Genomic DNA, 19,170 nt, shown 5'->3' on the forward strand with positions numbered 1-19,170 from the left:
GAACAGTCAAAAAGAGAAGTCTGGAGGGGCACCTGGCTGGCTCAGTCAATGGAACTTGTGACTCTCATTCTTAGGGTTGTGGGTTTGAGCCCCATGTTGGATGTAGAAATTATTTTAAAAAATTAAAAAAATAAAATGTAAAAAAAAAAGAGAGAAAAATCTAGAGTTTTATTACTTAAAATTTTTTTTTTTAGTTTGGCTCCGTGTGGGGCTTGAACTCACAACCACAAGATCAAGCTTGGCATGCTCTACTGACTAAGCCAGCCAGGCACCCCCAAAAATCTAGTTTTTAAATGAGGTTTTATTTAAATTATTTGTATCATGTCCCTAGGTTCTGGTAGCTGATAAAGTTTATGCCCTCAGAGAGAACTCCCAGAAAGGATGAGAGAACTGAGCACTTGAGTCCCTAAGGAGGAGAAATGCTTTCTCTGATCAATTCTTGTTGACTTCAGAAGGTATAGGTAGAAAGGAGAGGCCAGTATTTAGTCTAGCAATCTAGAAGCTACTGGCCTTCCTGGAATTTCAGTTAAGAATTCCACGTATACCAGCAAAAGTTTTCCAACTCCAAATTTTTACTCCAGACCTTCTCAGCTTTTCTGTGTGAGGCTCCCTAGTTGGACATGAATTGGTAGGTAGCTGTAGTGATCCTGGGCACCACTGTTCTGCCATAGCCGTGAGACAGCTCACCTTAGCACTGCATGGACTTTCACACGCCTTTGCTCATTGGCCTCTGTGCGAAAGGTCAGAAGGAGACTGGCAGTGGATTTTCATTTAAGGATTGACAGAGTAGTGCTGTTTAGACCCAGAGGGGAGGAGCATTGCCTTTGTTTTGATGGTGGTTCCCGTGCCTGGATATGAGTTTTCAGGACCGGATTTCACTCTAGACACCTCTCAACCCGCACTGAAAGTTTTGGGCCTACCTTTGGACTGGATTTTCTATTCCCTGCACCTAAGCACCCTCACCTGCCTGTTATGGAAAGCTACCCTTTGTGGATTCTAGAATCATCCTCATCTTCAGAGACCCTTTGTGAGTCAGGTGTGGCAGGTGTCACTCACTCTTAGTTTCAACTTAAGGAATTCTCCAAACAGAGAGACAATAGAATTCTTACCGGCAAAGAGTCCCTCTGCTCACCCCAACAAGTTTCCAGCCTCTACTGATTCCCTGCATTTGAACATCGTTTTTTCACAGGCAAAAAGTCTGGGACAACTGCACTCTGTTTTTTAGCATTAACATTTCCACTTTTTAAACATTTTTTAAGCATTAGTATTTTTAGCATTAGCATTTAGGCTTTTCCTTGTGGATAAATTTAGCCATTGAATCAATATGGAATTACCCTCTTACGGTTTAGAAATCTACAAATTCAGAAATCCATTTAAAGTTACCAGGCTCATTCTCACTTACTCTGTACCTTTTATAAATGTAGATGAGAATAAACAACATATTCTTCTCTTTAAAACTTTCTCCTCTGACCTGTTTATTGCTCTTCAACATAGTTTGGGTCAAAGACATAGTGCTGCTTGTGTTTCTTTTAAGTCTTAGAGGAAAGCTTTTCTTGACGAGGTCTGCTACAAGTGTCAAAGAATACCATGTGGCAGTCCTTGGTTCTTTTTGGAGGAGTGGAGTTCCCCTTAATATGTACTTTCTACACTTCTGGCATCGTGGAAGCCTTGTGAAGGGAAAGAACACTGTACTTGGAGTCAGGAGATGGTGACGGGACACTTCCCAGCTCCATGATCTCACACAGGTTACTTAACTTCTCCAGGCAATGCTTTCTCATCTGCCAACTGAGAGTGTTAACGTCTCTTTGGGCTAGATTCTGATTCCAAGTACTTAAATGTAATTTATTCCTTTCGCTAAAACCACTCAGAAGCTGGGGGAAGCTGTTTGTTTTTCTATAACTTCACATTAATGTTTTATTTATTTATTTATTTATTTATTTTTTCAGTAAGCTCTACACCCAACATGGGGCTTGAACTCATGACCTCGAGATGAAGAGTTGCATGCTCTACTGATTGAGCCAGCCAGGGGCCCATAACTTCCAAGTTAATCTTTAAAGAACTGGGAAAGCAGAGCTTTCCTTGGCTTATTAATGCACAAGAATTGAGGAGGATTGGCCTGGGTGGACTTGATCCCTCAAAATTTAGTCATTTGTTAATTTTTATTATTTATTTTTTTATTTATTTTTAAAAAGATTTTATTTATTTATTTGACAGATAGAGATCCCAAGTAGACAGAGAGGCAGGCAGAGAGAGAGGAGGAAGCAGGCTCCCTGCTGAGCAAAGGGCCCGATGCGGGGTTCGATCCTAGGTTCTGGGATCATGACCTGAGCCAAAGGCAGAGGCTTTAACCCACTGAGCCACCCAGGCGCCCCTCATTTGTTAATTTTTAAAAATAGCTTTTTTGAGATTCAATTCACATATCCTACAACTCACCTATTTAAATAAATACAGTTCAGTAACTTATAGTATATTCAGAGTTGTGCAACCATCACCATAATCCATTCTAGAACATTTCATCACCCCAAAGGAAATCCTGTACCTTTCAGTCATCCTGCCAACCCCCACATACCTTCCCCCAGCCCCAACCACTAATCTACTTTCTGACTCTATAGATTTGCCTATTCTAGACATCCTTTATAAATGGAATCATACACTATGTGATCCTTTTCTTTGTAACTGGCTTCTTTTACTTAGTATAGTGTTTTAAGAGTTCATCCACATGATAGCATGTATCAGTATTTAATTGCCAAGTAATATTCCATTGTATGGATATCTCACATTTTGTTTATCCACTTATCAGTTTGATAGACATTTGGGTTATTTTCACTTTTTGGCTATTATGAATAAGAAATGCTACAAAGATTCATTCATGTACACATTTTTTTCCTGGACATATATTTTCTGCTCTCTTGGGTATACACCTGGGAGTGGAGTCACTGGGTTGTATGATCACTTGTGTTCAGCCTTTTGAGGAACTGTCAGACTGTTTTCCAAAGCAGCTGCACCATTTTACATCTCTACCAGCAATGTATGAAGGTTCCAGCTGCTCTACATCCTTGTCAACAGTTATAATCTGTCTTTTTGCTTATAGTCCTCCTGTTGGGTGGGGAGCGGTATCTTCTGTGGTTTTGATTTACATTTTCCACATGGCTAATGATACTGAGCATCTTTTCCTGGGTTTATCAGCCATTTACATATACTCTTTGGAGACATTAACTAATGTTGACAGTGATTTTCACAGGGAGTGCAAACAGGCAAAGACCCGGGTAGTTGAAGTGGTTGACTCATCTTTTTCTTGACAGAATAGCATGGGTATTTGTTGGAGAGAAACCTACATATTGATGATTCTTGAGCAGTCTTAGCTTCGCCTGGCTACCTCTAAAACATCTGATGCTTGGCCCACTGGACTTTTTCTTGTCTTTCCTTTCCTTTCCCTTTTCTAGTCTTACTGAGACAGAAATGACATACATCACAGTATGAGTGTAATGTGTACAGTGCATTGGTTTGAGTTACATATATTATGAAATGATTAGCAGTAAGTTTAGTTAGCATCCATTGTGTCATATGAATACGATAAAAAAGGGTAAAGCAGAAAAAGTATTTTTTTCCTTGTGATGACAACTCTTAGGATTTCATATATATCATACAGCAGTGTTAACTATTAGATGCCCCCCCCCCGCTTTTTTCCTTTTCCTTAAGAGATTTGTGGAAAATTTTGGAGGCAGCTTAGTGTCTACAGTAGAGGTAAAGATTTTGGAATGCGGCAGACCTGGATCTTATTGGCCTGGCCATTTACTCACTGTGTGATCTTGGGATGTGAATTGAGCCCTCCAAATCCCATCTCTGTATCTGAACATTTTCTGACACAGAAGCACTAGTAAGTGTCAGTTGGTACTTGAGCCTGCTCCAGGCAGAGCTGCGTCCAGTATGCTTCAGAAATTAACCATTGTTCTCTGTTACTAAAAATTCTCCAGGGAAAAAATGCACCCCTCCCTTCCCCCATTACCTCTCTTTTTAGTTTTTCATAGTTATTTAGTCATTATAATGAGAGAAAGACTGAGAGACATAATAAATTAGTCTCAGCTAAGTTTCTTGTAAGGTGGTTGAATTTTGCTGTTCACAAGTGTAAAACATGATTGGAATTTTTAAAAGAAGATATTGAGTCCTCATTGTGAAATTAACTTTATATTTCAAAGTACCTCTTTTTCTTTTCAGTACTCTGTAGTATTTAGTGTCCTGTTGATAATATGATCTCACTTGGTCCTCATTCCCATTATAATTTATTTAAATAATTATTCAGTGCCCATTCCTGATTCGAATGCCCTATGCTCAGGTCTTATCTATCAAAAAAAAAAAAAAAAAAAAAAGCCCCTCATTGTTGTCCCTTCTCTTTATAACTTAATACGAAGTATTTAATATATTCTCTGCAATTCATTTATAATCTGTTTTCTATTATACCACTCTCTAGAAAGTGAGTCTCACAAAAAACCACCAGTATTTGTTAAGACCTATCTTGGTCTTCTTCATGCTTGTCCTAGAGCATTTGATACTGGTGATCATCCATCCCCTCTCTCCTTGATTATCATTTCTTGTTTTGTTTTTGTTGTTTTGTTTTCCTACCTCTTTCCCTGCCTTTTTCCACCCCCTATGCTTTGTTGATTGCTTTTCCATCTCCTGCCTTCCAATTTTGGCTATTCCCACAGGCTTAGTCCTCAGCACTCTGCTCTTCTTTCTTGCCCCTAACCCAGAAAGGCCAGCATTTCCCATGTCTTTAGCTAGCTAGCACCTCTATGCATATGACTTCTAAACTTAAGTTCTCAGCTGACCCAAATTGAATTCTAGTATTTTCAGCTGCTTCTAGAACATTACCATTTGTAGCTCCTTTGCTGCTTTTTTAAGTTCAGCATATTTAAAATCGAACTTTTCAGGGCACTGGTTGGCTCAGTTGGTGGAATGTACAGCTCTTGATCTTGGGGTTGTAGGTTTGAGCCCCATGTTGGGTGTGGAGATTGCTTAAGGATAAAATCTTAAAATTTTTTAAATTAAAAAAAAATATATTGAATTTTTCAAACCACTTTCTTCCCAACCCTCATGACCTGCTTATTTCTGTTAGTGGTGCACTGTGGTTTTGAAACCTTAGACCGTTTGAGGGAGAAGTCTTGAAATCTTGGAGCCAGCTTACATGGGCTCACAGGAGCTGAATACTAATTTTGTGAGCTGGTTGTTAAGCACAGCCATTATGAAAAATTAAATTATATAAACTTACAATTAAATAAATTATTTCTAAAACAAAGGTAATAAATACTCAAAACACATCACCTCATAATTATTTTACTACTTGTTAATATTGTCTACACTCCTGATGTTAATTATGTTAATTATGTCTGACGGAAAAGTATATAATGGTGTGCTGTTGTATATTTCTTTCCAACATTGCAGTTAGTGATATTATATTAGTGGTTGGAAATTGGTCGTGGTGGGAGTATTTATTTATTTATTTATTGTGGTGGGCGTATTTATTTATTTATTTATTTATTTTAAAAGATTTTATTTATTTCTTTGACACAGAGAGAGAGATCACAAGTAGGCAGAGCAGCACAGAGAGAGCAAGGGGGAAGCAGGCTCCCTGCTGAGCAGAGAGCCTGATACGGGGCTCGATCCCAGGACCCTGGGATCATGACCCGAGCTGAAGGCAGAGGCTTAACCCACTGAGCCACCCAGGTGCCCCTGTGGTGGGAGTATTTAAACTACAGAAATCAACAAATGCTACAAGTCTGAGCTAGATGTGATACTTTGTCTAAGACTTAAAGTGGTGGAGGAAATGTTAATATTGCTGGTTAAAATAAAAAGTATGTTATATCTATGTTCATATTTTGAATAGCACAAAAATTAAAGAAATATTCCCTCAGTTTTTGAAAGCTGTTACCCAATTCATCATGAACCATTTTCTCCAACTGGGTAATCTACCTATCACCTTCTTAATCCTTTATTCACAAAGGACAAACACTCATACCTTCCCGTCACATTTCCACCTCATACCCTCATATTTCCGCCTCTGTACCTTGTCTTCTGTGATTTTTACCATCTTCTTTCTGTCAGAACATTTTCTAATCCTTCCAGGGGGTCCCGAGTGGCTCAGTTGGTTAAGCATCTGACTCTTGATTTCAGCTCAGGTCTTGATCTCAGGGTTGTGAGATTGAGCCCTGCATCAGGCTCTGTGCTCAGCACAGAGTCTGCTTGAGATTCTCTCCCTTTCCCTCTGCCCCTCCCCCAGGCATGCTCACTCTCTCTCTCTGCGTCTCTCTAAAATAAATAAATAAATAAATAAATAAATAAGTTAATTAATTAAAAATGTTAATGCACCTCCTCCCAGTCCCCCAGTCTTTCCAGTTCTTTCTCTTCCAGGAAGCCTCACCAGCTAATTCCAGCCTTTATCTCCCCCCACCCAATGTAATCTCTACACTCAATGTGGGGCTGTAACCCACGACCCCAAGATCAAAGTCACATGCTCTACCCACTGAGCCAGTCAGGCACCCCATAGCCATGATCTTTTCTGACTCCCATTCTGTTTGGAATGCTAGAATATTATAACTGGAAATGACGACTATACAATTTTCCATTCAAATGTGGAAATCCTAGTATCCTGGTCTATGCTTGAAAAAAGCCACTACTTCTGAAAGTAGCCCTTTTTATTGTTGTCTAAAGAACGACTTATGTTGAAAATGAATCTGCTTCCTTATACTTGCCACTTGCCACTGATTCTGCATTGTGTCACTCAGTGAAGTTGTCACTGGACTTGGAATGAACCAGAACACCTATTGCCACTTCCTGCAGTTATGTGACCTTAACTTCTCAAAGCCTCAGTTTCCTCAGTTCCTTCAGGGTACTAAATAAACTTCATGGGGCACTTGTTTGGATTAAATAAATAAAATGAGATTATGGCTGATTATAAAACATAGTAGTTAATGGCAAAGACTAAATTCAGAGAAAGCCCAAACTGAGGCCTGTTTTTCCACTTGTGACCTTGGGCAAATTACTTAACCTCTGTGCCTTGTTGCCTCATGTGTAAAATAGGAGTATTACCTACCTTATCAATGTGAAAGAGAGGAGATCATGTGTACAGCATTCAGCATGGTGTTTGACATTAACCACATATTTTCCCAAAGTTAGATCTGTTTTCCCATATTTTCATTTATAAAATTGGAATTTTTTTTTTCACAAGGAAAATCACCCTCAAAAGGTTTTTTTATTTATTTTGAGAGAGAGTGAGCATAAGTGGGAAGGGCAGAGGGAGGGACAGAGAATCTTAAGCAGACTCTATGCTGAGTGTGGAGCCAGATGCTGGGCTCGCTCTCATAACCCCGAGATTGTGACCTGGGCTGAAAAAAGAAATATTTGATAAGAGAGGAGTTAACATATAGGTACTCCCTGTGAAACACTGGGTTCCTAGCATTTTTGTTTCCTTTGCATTCTAGAAGGCTTTTCTTTTTTTTTAAGTTTTTATTTATTTAAGTAATCTCAGCATGCAGTGTGGGGCTCGAATTCACAACCCTGAGATCAAGAGTTGCATTCTGTTCCAACTGAGGCATCCAGGTGCCCCTGGAAGGCTTTTCTGATTCTGACTGGACTCATCTGTCTGTCATTGGCCATTGTATCACATTGGCTGTTGTATCACATCACAATAATTCCTGAGAGGTTTCAGGACGATTGACTGTCCCTCCCCTTGCCCAGACTTTCTAGAATATTGTTTACAGCTGGCTATAGTATGTAATAGATCTGACTTTAGTTTTTAAAACACATATATTTCTATTAAGTGTAACTATTTCATATGCATTGTAATCCAAACTGAAAATTTCTGAATTTTATTATTGTTTCCTGTTTCAAAGTCTTTAATCTGTGTTTACCTAGAACCAGAAATTCTTGGGTAACTAATAAAAGAATTCAAGATCAAATAAAAGTCAGTCTGTTTCATTCTCATCCACAGGTCCGCAAGCATATCAATGATCTTTATGAAGATCTGCGGGATGGCCACAACCTGATCTCTCTGCTGGAGGTCCTCTCGGGCATCAAACTGGTGAGCTTCTCCCTTCTTATGAATGCAGCCCTATTAATGACCTACTGGTCCATCTTGTTGAATGCCAGGACTGGCCACCACTGCCTGTTCTCGGTTATGTGGGAGGAAGAAGTAGAAGACATTACTGGTGGACTTGGTTTCTAATTCAGACTGTTTTAGAATGATATAATTTCATCTTAATGGGAAATGATGTATCATATTCTCATTTCTTGATGAAATCAGGTATCTGTTTTATTTCTTTCATATCTGCATTTTTTTCTCCTTACTTGTTCTTTATCTGTTTGTAGATAGAGTATTTCAGGAACAGTAGATTCACATTTAAAGGTTTTTTAGTAAGGTGTATTTTTCATTCTAGAGTTTTATTTCTCATCTATATAGCCTCCCCTCTTTTTCCGTCTACTGTGAATTGTTTTATTCTCTGTATTCAGCTAAGGATATGGAGTTCACATTTAAAATCTCAGAGTTATTTTTAGAGTTATTTAGAGTTATTTTTTGGAATTCACCTCACTTTCTTCCTTCATTGATTCACTGAGTCTCACAGGTTTGGAGAAGTACTAAAGTTGGTATGTGACAACAGCTCTGGATGCAGTACGTTTGAGTTCCTTGGATAGTTAAACATGCCTGCCTCCTCCCAAACGTGTTAAACACTGCTTTAGTGGGAAACACCTACATACCTGAAGGCAGATCTTGCCTGGGCTTCTTGGCTTGTCAGATGATAGTTCTTGTACTTGCTTTGTTTGAGGGATCAAAATAACCCCACCCGTGGGCTCTTTGTTTTATATATTTGAGCCTAATGGAAGCAGGGGAATCCTATGCAGTTTGTGTTCTGCCTCTAGTGTCATAGACAACGTAGTTTTCATTTAAAAGAGTCCAGGGCTGAATACTGGAAACATCTCTGGGGAGTGAAAGAACCGAAATCCAGCCCACTCACTGCCTTTGGTGAATTCTTAGTCATTGTTTGCTGTGTTTCTAGAAGGAAATTTGGCACATTAAATTTCACTCCTTAAGTAATATTCAGTTTCTTCAAGGATTGGGTCTTGGCTTCCCATGGCCCCTTTGTTTTGGGTTCACATCGTTTTTGTCTTAGAATAGAATTACTTTTATAATTTTTAATGGACAAAATTGACAGACATTTTTATTAGCACAGCTGCTACAAGTGAATTCCAGTTCTTATCTGGCCTTCAGATACAAATCTCATAAGTAATCAAAATGTCACTTTCACATTCCTGGACTTTATTCTTTAGCACTCACAAAGTTACATTTTGGGCATTTTAGCTGGGATATCTGATTAACTCATAGTGATTTTTATATTGAAAATGATTCTTTTTGGGACACTGCTTACAAAAACAGGCTGAAAACACTCCAATCTAATTTCTTTGCCCAACCTTTGGAAACCTGCAGGTTCTTTATGGAGTATTCATAGGGTATCATCTTTTCACTGAGAACCATCCAGATATCTCTTCCATGTTTATTCTCACAATCTCTTTCTCCTTTAGTTAATTCACAAAAAGAGAGGGTGGGTGGCCAGGGAGAATTGAAGATCTGTTTTCTTTTTTTTTTTTCTTTTAAATATTTTATTTTGTTTATTTGAGAGGGGGTCAGAGACAGAGAGAGAGGGGAGAGAAAAGAGGGGCAGTGGAAGAGGGAGAGAGAGGGACAAGCAGACTCCACGCTGAGTGCAGAGCCTGACACAGGGCTCGATCCCAGGACCCTGAGATCACGACCTGAGCCAAAATCAAGAGTCGGATGCTTAACCGACTGAGCCACGCAGGCTCCCTGAAGATGTTTTTCAACATTAAGTGTTCCATATAACTTTGTGATCTGGTCTTGATTCAGTTTTGCATGTTTTGGGAGGTGGGAGGATATTTTCATATTTATTTTCAGTTTTTAAAAAATGTTGCGTTCATTTCCTTTTCATTTTTGTGTTATGAATTTCCTGTTACTCTGTCCTGTCTTTGCCTTGGTGGTGGCCAAAGGAGCCAGCAGGGCTGAAGACCCTCCGTCTCGTGAGCATGCCCTCCTGGCGCCATACAAACAGCGAGGAGCAGGAGGAGGAAGATGATGATGATGTAGTAGGTCCTCCTGGGGATGCCAGGATCCCAGCTGGCACTGCAGGGCCATCAGAGAGTCTGAGGTTCTCAAGGTCTCCAAGTAACTTAGTTACCAGCCACCTTCTTCCCTTTGCACCTGGGAATTTGGGTCCCAAAGAAAGTGGTTAAAACTAATTGTGCCTCTTGCCACTGTTAGATGATCCTGGAGTGGGGATTGTTTTGCTTATCTGAGAGTGGTTGGCACGAAAAAGAATCATGGTGTTTGGAGGTGTCAAGTGCCTTTGTGACCTGGAGACCCATAGCCTTCTGGTGGCCTTGCTGTGTTGTCTGAGTCTGGATTGCAGAGCTGTGGAAAGTTTAGCTGAAGGCATGAGAGTTAATTGCTCTTGGCTCCACACTTCAGACTAACTCTCACTCTCTCTCCACCTCTAGCCTTCAGGTTCTCACCAGACACCATGGCATCTGTTTTCAAAACAGCCTCTTGTTTGCAAACCACTCACTGCATGGAGATACTCTGCCTTGGTCAATAATATCTCTAGTTGCTGTAGAGGACAGTGATTTTAACTTGCATGCTCTTAGGGTATTTATTTTTGGTGGGGAGTACGAGGAGTAATGATAAGAGTGTGTAAGAAGGGCATTTCCTGTTTGCAGGCCCTAAATTATAGCCCATACTCTTTCTCCAGAAACACAGATTAGGCAATATCCCTATTTCCAGTCCTCTTAAGGTCATTTTTCCACCTCCTCAATCTCCCTGCCCATTGCCTTAGACTTTTCAGTTTCACAGGCTCTGTCATCCTCAAAGCCATGTTCACAGTAGTTTAGCTGAAATGACTGAAAAAGAGGTTCTTGCTAGAAAGATTTTTCCTAAATCTTTGACATAAGAAGTTATCTTGCTGCCCAGAGAGGACTCAACTTCTCTGCAGATTATCCCTGTGTGGGAGCTCTATTTGGGGGCTCCCAGAGAGGTTCTTCTACCCTTATCTTGACACATGTTGGCTTACGTTTTGTGCGGTTCAACCTGGGGCAATGTTTCCTTGGTGCAAGCACCTGCCGCAGAGCTACCTTATTATTCATCAGCCTTTAATTAGTACCACTTTGACATTTACAAATGAATTGGGTATATATATAATCTATCTATCTATATATATATATATCTAGTGAGAGTGTTGTCTCAGGCCCAGTTTTAGTAAAATAAAAGCAACATTGGAAAATGAGCAGAAGAAAAGGTGCCAGAGGTAGGTAGCCACCCCTGCATGTTCTCACTGGGCAAATGGATTTCAAGCACTTTGGAATGGATAATTAGCTGAGCTGTGGACAGGGCACCAGAGGCACCAGAGGATGGAGGTGAGCTTCTCTCCTGTGGCTCGTCTGACATCCTGGACTGAGCGACTAGCAGGAAATACTTTCTTTAGAGTATCATATTGAAGAATACCTCACCAAGGTTTTCGTTGCTCAATGTATTTCATAGTGGGTAGAAGGTGGCTTTCTTAAACGGACACCCCTCTGCCTGGAAAATAGATTTCTTCCTGATTTTTACCTCATTTTTACATTTTTTCTCTGGTTTATTGAGCATATATAACTCTTCATTCCCTGGTTTAAAATTGGCTACTTCTAGCTTCTTTTGCCAGGTTTTTAATAAGATTGACTCTATTAATGTGCAATATGCAATTAAGACTTCCCACCTTCCCTTAAAATAGCATTTAGCTGTGATTTTAGGAGCCGTAGAGCCAGGATTTGTTCCCATTACCTGTACACCCAGAATCAGGTTTTGCCCCACTGTGGCTGCAGAAGGACCTGTAGAGAAGCCATGGCACTGGTTCAGCATTAGGACTCAATGCACACTGTGTGCTCATAGGAGGGCAGTGGTAAACAAGCATTTTGAAGGCCTCAGGGAGCATGGCAAAACACACAAAGGTCCCGCCATTAAGGGGTGCTTTTTGTAATGCTCCCATGGCTGGCTTCCACCATGAGGAATTCCTTGTGATCCTCTGGAATGAGAAAGAAGTGGGGTCTGCATGGGTAAATTGGTGTAGCTAAAATTAACACTTGTTTCTGTTTGTTTGCAGCCCCGGGAGAAGGGCAGGATGCGTTTTCACAGGCTGCAGAATGTGCAGATTGCCCTGGACTTCTTAAAGCAGCGACAGGTAACATGAGTCCATGCTTTCCCTATTCTGCCTGGGAATGCTGGCATTGAGTCCCCACTTACAGGAGTTCTCAGCACTCCTAATGGGCCCTCGGTAATTGCTACATCTGACTGGCCCAGTCTGAGTCTTGCTTGCTAGTGAGCAATTGTGTTATGGTTGGTCATCCTTGCATAGAGCCTGTGGCCTTCCTGAGTGGGACAGTGTTAACAGAGAAGAGCAAGATCCGAAGATTGAACCTTATGGACTCATCTTAGGTGGAGTTCAAAAGAAAGATGGAAAATTAAGGTCAGCAAAGAAGATAGAAAAGGGTGCAACACCCAGGAAGAGGGAAAACAAGAAGGTTACACTATCCTGAAAAGTAGAGGAGGGGCTGGTCAGGTTTAGCTGTTGTGTTGGTGCCACATGAGGTCTGAAGGAAAGGTCTGAGCCACCAAGAATTGGTGACTTAAGAGTATGGTCTGAATAGAGCAGGAAAGCACTTGGAGTTTAGTGGGCTTCATTATAGAAGGGGAAAAAAAGAAGTTTTCAACATGTTTTTGGATGTAGGAGGAGAAGCCAGTGAAGAGAGACAACAGAAATGAGGCTGAGGAGGAGTACTGAGTGATAAAATGTTACCTCTGGGAGATGCCGTAGAGAGGTACAGGCCCAGTTTCTGCATCTTCTAGATAAGGAAACTGAGATCTGGACAGGTGAAGTGACCTGCCCCCAAGCGCACAAGCTGGAGCGAGCTGGGACTTTTACCTAAGCCTCCTGTCATTGAGGTTCAGTAATCCTGCCACCACCCATGCTGTTTCTCCCTTTCCTCCCCACTTCCTGATGGACGGAACCAAGTCCAGGAATTGGGGATGAGATCTGAGCACAGGTGGTATGGTTATCTTTGAAAAAGAAAAGGCAAATGCTCCTTTCTCTGAGATACAGGGAGAAGGAAGGAGGGAAGGATAATGATGCAGGGATGGTGTGTGGTGGGAAGGAAGATGGACGGGGGGTCTGAGAGTTTGTCTGCTTAGAGCCAGCCATGTGGAAGAGATGGGTCTAGCCACGGGCAATAGCTTGGCCCCAGCTGACATAGAATGGTATGCATATTTTTAGAATTAGTTCATTTTTGTTACTTTTATCAGTAGTTCTTATTAACTTGGGAAATTCTTCTCTGTGCTCCCAAAGCAGTTTAGTCCCAATATAACATCTACTACTTCATTATTTCTATGTTTGCTGTCATGTTATATAGGCCCTGTGAGGACCAGGAACAGGATCTTAACATTTTTAAATTCATCACCTGCCATAGTGAATGGTCTGTAATTGACACTTAATAATTATTTGTTGAAATGAATTAACAAATGAAAAGTAGTGGGAGAATTAGAGGCAGTGTTTAGGGGAGTAGAGAAAACAAGATTGGGAATATCTGCGTGTAGAGCTGGAGGGAATCTGCAGGTTCTTAATAGCCAAGGTCAATTGAGAAGAATTGATTAGCTACGCATCTAAATAAGGACCAAGGGTAGATTTAGTTACTGTGATCAAATGAAAATGTATACAGATAAGAACAGTAGACTCAGAGAAGGGCAGCAGGAACTCTAGAACAGCTCTTGGTAATGGGGAGGTCCAAGTTGTAATTGTGTGGGTATCCAAAGTAGAGTAAAAGCAAAAGTCCTCAAAATGGAGAAGGCACATGAATTTTGCAGATGAGGTGATATTGGGTCATTGAAATGAGTACTAATATCACCAGTTTTAGGAGCTAGGTGTTAAAGTCATCAAGGGTTAGGAGAGATTGGAAGGTAGACTTCAGAATGGAAGAGGCAAGCTGGTTGAAGTGTGACCGAGGAATATGGCCTTGGCTTATACCGCAGTCTACCAACTGTGGGTCAGTGATTGGTGATTAGAAAACTATTCTCTATAATCTATAAGAGTGACTTTTCCTTCTGGAAATACAGGTGTCTTTGTTCAGGCTGCTATAATAAAAATACTGTGGACTAGGTGGTTTATAAGCAGCAGCAATGTATTTCTCACAGTTCCGGGAATTGGGAAGTCCAAGAGCAAGCCATTGCTGGCAGATTCGGTGTCTGGTGAGGTTCTGTTCTGGTTCATAGTCTGCAGTCTTCTGGCTGTGTCCTCATCTGGTGGAAGGGCAAGGGAGCTCTCTGGGGTCTCTTTTACAAGGGCACCATTCCCATTCGTGAGGGCTTCCCCCTCATGACTTAATCACCTCCTCACCTCTAAATGCCATCACACTGGGTGTTAGGATTTAACGTATGAATTTTGGAGGGACACAACCATTTAGCCTGTACTACCAGGCCACCGTTAGTGTGGGGGAGAAGTGAAGCTTGTTCAAGGTCTCTAGAATTCTTTAGAGACACACAGATTTCAGTTCAATTGGAGAGAGAGGACAGTTCAAGGACAGTTTGTCACAATTGAACAGGAACTCCATGAGGGTGTGACAGAAGAGGCTAGCTGAGCTGGTTTTCGTGGTATCCTCTCAGTTTCAGCACCAAAAGTCCCACAGCCCAGGAAGTCTCTCAGTTTCCAACACATGAGACTGTCGGCCACCCAGTGGGGGATAGTGCTCCTGTGTCTATGCACATCGTGTTGTTGGAATGAGATTTTACGAGTAAAAGCAGATGCTAGTGGAGGCATGGGCAGGTGTGGATATCTTCAATAGAGGAGGGAAAATAGAGGTGGGAGCAGGCCAAAGACCAATAAGGAAGAAGATCTTTCAACCCCCTCCCCTAGGGAAAAAAACAAAGGAAAAAAGTCAGGGCTGTGATGACTTAATAAAAAAGCCACTAAGGATACCATGTGCTGATTACAAGGTTGCCTTGCTGATGGGAATGCAAATTGGTGCAGTCCTGTTGGAAAATAGTTTGGCGGTTGCTTATAAAGCTAAACATATACCAACATATACCAATAGTCCCACGCCTGCCAATTTACCCTATAGAAATGAAAGCATATGCTCATGAATCTAGGAGCTTTATAAATTATTGTCCCAAACCAAAAACAACTGGAATGTTCTTCAGTGGATGAATGGGTAAACACAGCATAGTCTGTTGATACAATGGAATACTACTCAGCAATAAAAAGGAGCAAACTGCCGATATATGTAACAGTGAGGATGGAGATCTCAAGGATATTATGCTCAGTGGGGGAAAAAAGCCAGTATCGGAAACTTACATACTATATGATTCTATTCATACAACATTCCAGAACAGGTAAAACTGGGAACAGATCACTGGTTGGCAGGAATTAAGGGTGGGGACAGGGTGTGACTACAGAGGGGTAGTCACCTTTTTGGGATAACGGAACTGTACTATTATCCTGATTGTGTGGTAATTACCCACATCTATACAGATGTTGAAACTCAGAACTGTGTGTGCAGGCGTGTATACACACACACACAATCATTTTAAGTATATATAATGCTGAAAATCTATAAAAATGAAATCACAACAAAAATTCCCAGAGCTCTGAGATCAGCTTCTGTTGCTTTTCCAGGTGAAACTAGTGAATATTCGCAACGATGACATCACGGATGGTAACCCAAAGCTGACCCTGGGCCTGATCTGGACCATTATTTTACACTTCCAGGTAGGGCCTTTGAAGTTTGGGGTCACTGTTGCTTGGCTTGGACATTGTCTAGAAAGAGCTGGAAGCTGTACAGCCTTCCATGAACCAAGTGCCTAGCCTTCCTTCTCTGTGCCAGGAACAAGGGTGAGAGCAGGAGTGGCCTGGGGACAGAGCTGTTGTGGCCTAAACCCAGAACTTCCTGCTCATTTGCATGCTGAAATGGGAGTTTTCACTTGTCTGAGTGTTGAGTCAGGTTGTTAGAAGTCTCCTCTGCTGAGTCAAAACTGGCTCTTGGGGACTCAGAGAGTAGAGGGTTTGATGCTTTAGAAGGGTGGAGTGAAGGCTTATAATCCTGCTTTGATGTAGACTTTTCCTCATCTCTAATGATCTTAAAACAAGCCTGGTTAATTATAGCACAGCCTTTGTCAGTTTGGGCTTCTCTAATGAAATACAGGTGCACCTTTGAGATACTGCCAGTTTGCTTCCAGACCACCACACCAAAGCAAGTCAGATGAATTTTCTGGTTCCCCAGTGTGTATAAAAGTTATGTTTACACTATACTGTAGTCCATAAGTGTGCAATAGCATTATATCTAAAAAAAAAATGCACAATACTTAATTTAAGAAATACTTTATTGCTAAAAAATGCTATTACCTGAGTTTTCAGTGAGTCATAATCACTGATCACATATCACCATAATGGATGTAGTGAACATTTTGAACTGTTGGAAAAATTACCAAAATGGGACCCAGACACAAGGTGAGCAACTACTGTTGGAAAATGGCACAGAGAGACTTGCCTGACACACGGTTGCCATAGACTTTCAATTTGTAAAACAACACAGTATCTTCAGAGTGCCATAAAGTGAAGCACAGTGAGGCGAGGTGAGCCTCTGATTAGGTGGCTTAAGCAGCAAATACTTTTTTTCTCATGGCTGTGGAGGCTGCATCTGAGATCAGGGTGCAGCCTGGGCAGGTTCTTGGTGGGGGCCCTATTCCCAGTTAGCTCCTCACATGACCTTCCCTTCACACCCGTGGGCAGAGAAAGCGATCTCACATCTCCGCATCCTTTTATAAGGGCATTCATCCCGTTTTGGGGGCTCTGCTCTCATGTCATCTGAACCTAATCACCTCCCAAGGGTCCCCGCCTCCAAATATATCACATTGTGGGCTAGGACTTCAACTCGAATTTTGAGGGGACACAAACATTCAGTCCATATAGCAGGCACCTTAGCAGCCGGGTTTGTATATGTGCTTGTAACAAGCGCAAGTGTCGCTTCCATCAGACTCAAGAGCAGTGGCCTCTTGGTCGTGTTCACATGGTCACATGGCCTTCTTGTTGCTGCCCCCTTTCTAAGAGGGCAAATCCTTTTCAAGTCTGGATTGCTATTGGAAAAGTACAGTCTTTTTCTTTTTTTTTTTTTAAGATTTTATTTATTTATTTGGCAGAGAGAGAGAGAGATCACGAATAGGCAGAGAAGCAGGCAGAGAGAGAGGGGGAAGCAGGCTCCCCGCTAAGCAGAGAGCCCGACTCAGGGCTCCATCCCAGGACCCTGAGACCAGGACCCAAGCTGAAGGCAGAGGCCCAATCCACTGAGCCTCCCAGGTGTCCCAGTCTTATTTTTATAAAAAGACTGTCTTGAATCATTTTAGCCCAGCCAGACAAAGCTGTTTCTCAGACAGCTCCCCCATATACAGTTGCTGTTTATGAAGCTGATAGATTTGAAGGAGCACTTCTTGAGCAGGTAAGAAAAGAAGGCTAATATAAATAACTCAAGGCTCTGACTCCAGGGGCTGCGGAGTGGCTGTGATGTCCTAGTTGGGGCACTGGAGCCACCTGCTGGTTACAAGCAGAATAGCAGGTGTCCCTGAATTCCCGATTACCTGAGAAAATTCTGAGTTTGGCCCTTATTTCTTGGGGCTCTGGTTTGGAGGCAGTGCTGGTAATCTGCAAAGTATGGAAGTAATATGTGTTTTTGTGCAACCACAGGGTGTCTTCAGGCATACTTTTGGTGTGGGGATAACTAGGAACATGAACTTGGCAAGGGTGCCTTAGGGTGGGAACAAGAACTTTGTTGAGCTTTCATGGAGGACTAGAGTTACCCCCTGGAAAGCCTTAGGAGCACGGGAGGTTTTTTTTTTTTTGTTTGTTTGTTTGCTTTGTCTTGTTTTTTGTTTGTTTTTAAAGAAACTATTTTGGTTATTTGTATTTTTGCCACAAACCTGTCCTCACTCTGAGTGCCCAGTGTTGGTCTCATAGGTGTGAGGTGAGAGGACTCTATCCACTATGTCTCTGTTTTCCATGACTGCAACTCAGTCTCTTTTTAAAAGGGAGACTCATGGGCCAAGGAATAAAAACTGAATTGGTTAATCAACACCTTGCTTGGGACAGAGGAGTTGGGGGTAATGGAACCATTCCTTTTCTGAACATCTCCATCAGGAAAATGCTTACCCTCTCTTTCTTTAAAAATTTCTTTTTTTTTTTTTTAAAGATTTTATTTATTTATTTGTCAGAGAGAGAGAGAGTGAGCACAGGCAGACAGAGTGGCAGGCAGAGGCAGAGGGAGAAGCAGGCTCCCTGACGAGCAAGGAGCCCGATGTGGGACTCGATCCCAGGACGCTGGGATCACGACCTGAGCCGAAGGCAGCTGCTTAACCAACTGAGCCACCCAGGCATCCCTGAAGTGCTATTTTCTTATGGTTTTAGTTTGCAGGAAAACATATCCTTTAATTGAATTCCACAGACATTTCCTAAGGACCAACGATGAACAAGGTCCTAAGTAGAGTCTGTGGGACATAAAAGTGAACTAGACACAGATTTAGCCCAAGTTCTGCTGAATAATTCAGGGAAATGAGAAGAGATGCACCATAAAATAACTTGATGGAGATTTAAAGAATCAGGAAGGTATGAGGCTGGGAGATGGAGCACAGTATGTACTCAGTAATTAACAGTTATTGGTAGCAACTTGTTAAAATTATGAACAGACCTTATAATTTCCATAGCTTTTGGCTTAGCCCACTGTTCCCTGCCGTGTTACCAGTTTCACTAGAAGATAAAATACTTTTGGTTTCATCTGTCTTTTGCACGCATATTGGCTACCTGCTTTTCTGTATTCACTATTTCAGCATGGCCGAATAACCATTTTGTCTTTCCGTAGAGGGCAGCTCTGCTGCCAGGGTATCTTCTCAAATGCAACGGACTACAAATTCTTTTCCTTTACTCTTTTGGTTTTTTAAAAATATTTTATTTATTTATTTGACAGAGAGAGACACAGCAAGAGAGGGAACACAAGCAGGGGGAGAGGGAGAGGGAGAAGCAGGCTTCCCGCCGAGCAGGGAGCCCCATGTGG

At 41.5% G+C, this 19,170-nt stretch overlaps 1 protein-coding gene across 5 annotated transcripts in view; it reads left to right on the plus strand.

The window, feature by feature from the left end:
* Positions 1-19,170, plus strand: part of LOC111143713 (microtubule-actin crosslinking factor 1) — a 349,979-nt gene that overhangs the window by 146,147 nt on the left and 184,662 nt on the right. For all 5 annotated transcript variants that reach the window (XM_022497542.1, XM_022497538.1, XM_022497540.1 and 2 more), the window contains 3 exons: positions 7,985-8,074; positions 12,192-12,269; positions 15,750-15,842. In XM_022497542.1, coding sequence (XP_022353250.1) covers positions 7,985-8,074; positions 12,192-12,269; positions 15,750-15,842 — 261 coding nt within the window. The remainder of the gene's footprint in view (positions 1-7,984; positions 8,075-12,191; positions 12,270-15,749; positions 15,843-19,170) is intronic.

The sequence above is a fragment of the Enhydra lutris genome, unplaced genomic scaffold, assembly GCF_002288905.1.
Source record: "Enhydra lutris kenyoni isolate GAN:26980312 unplaced genomic scaffold, ASM228890v2 scaffoldscaffold9, whole genome shotgun sequence".
NCBI lineage: Eukaryota > Metazoa > Chordata > Mammalia > Carnivora > Mustelidae > Enhydra > Enhydra lutris.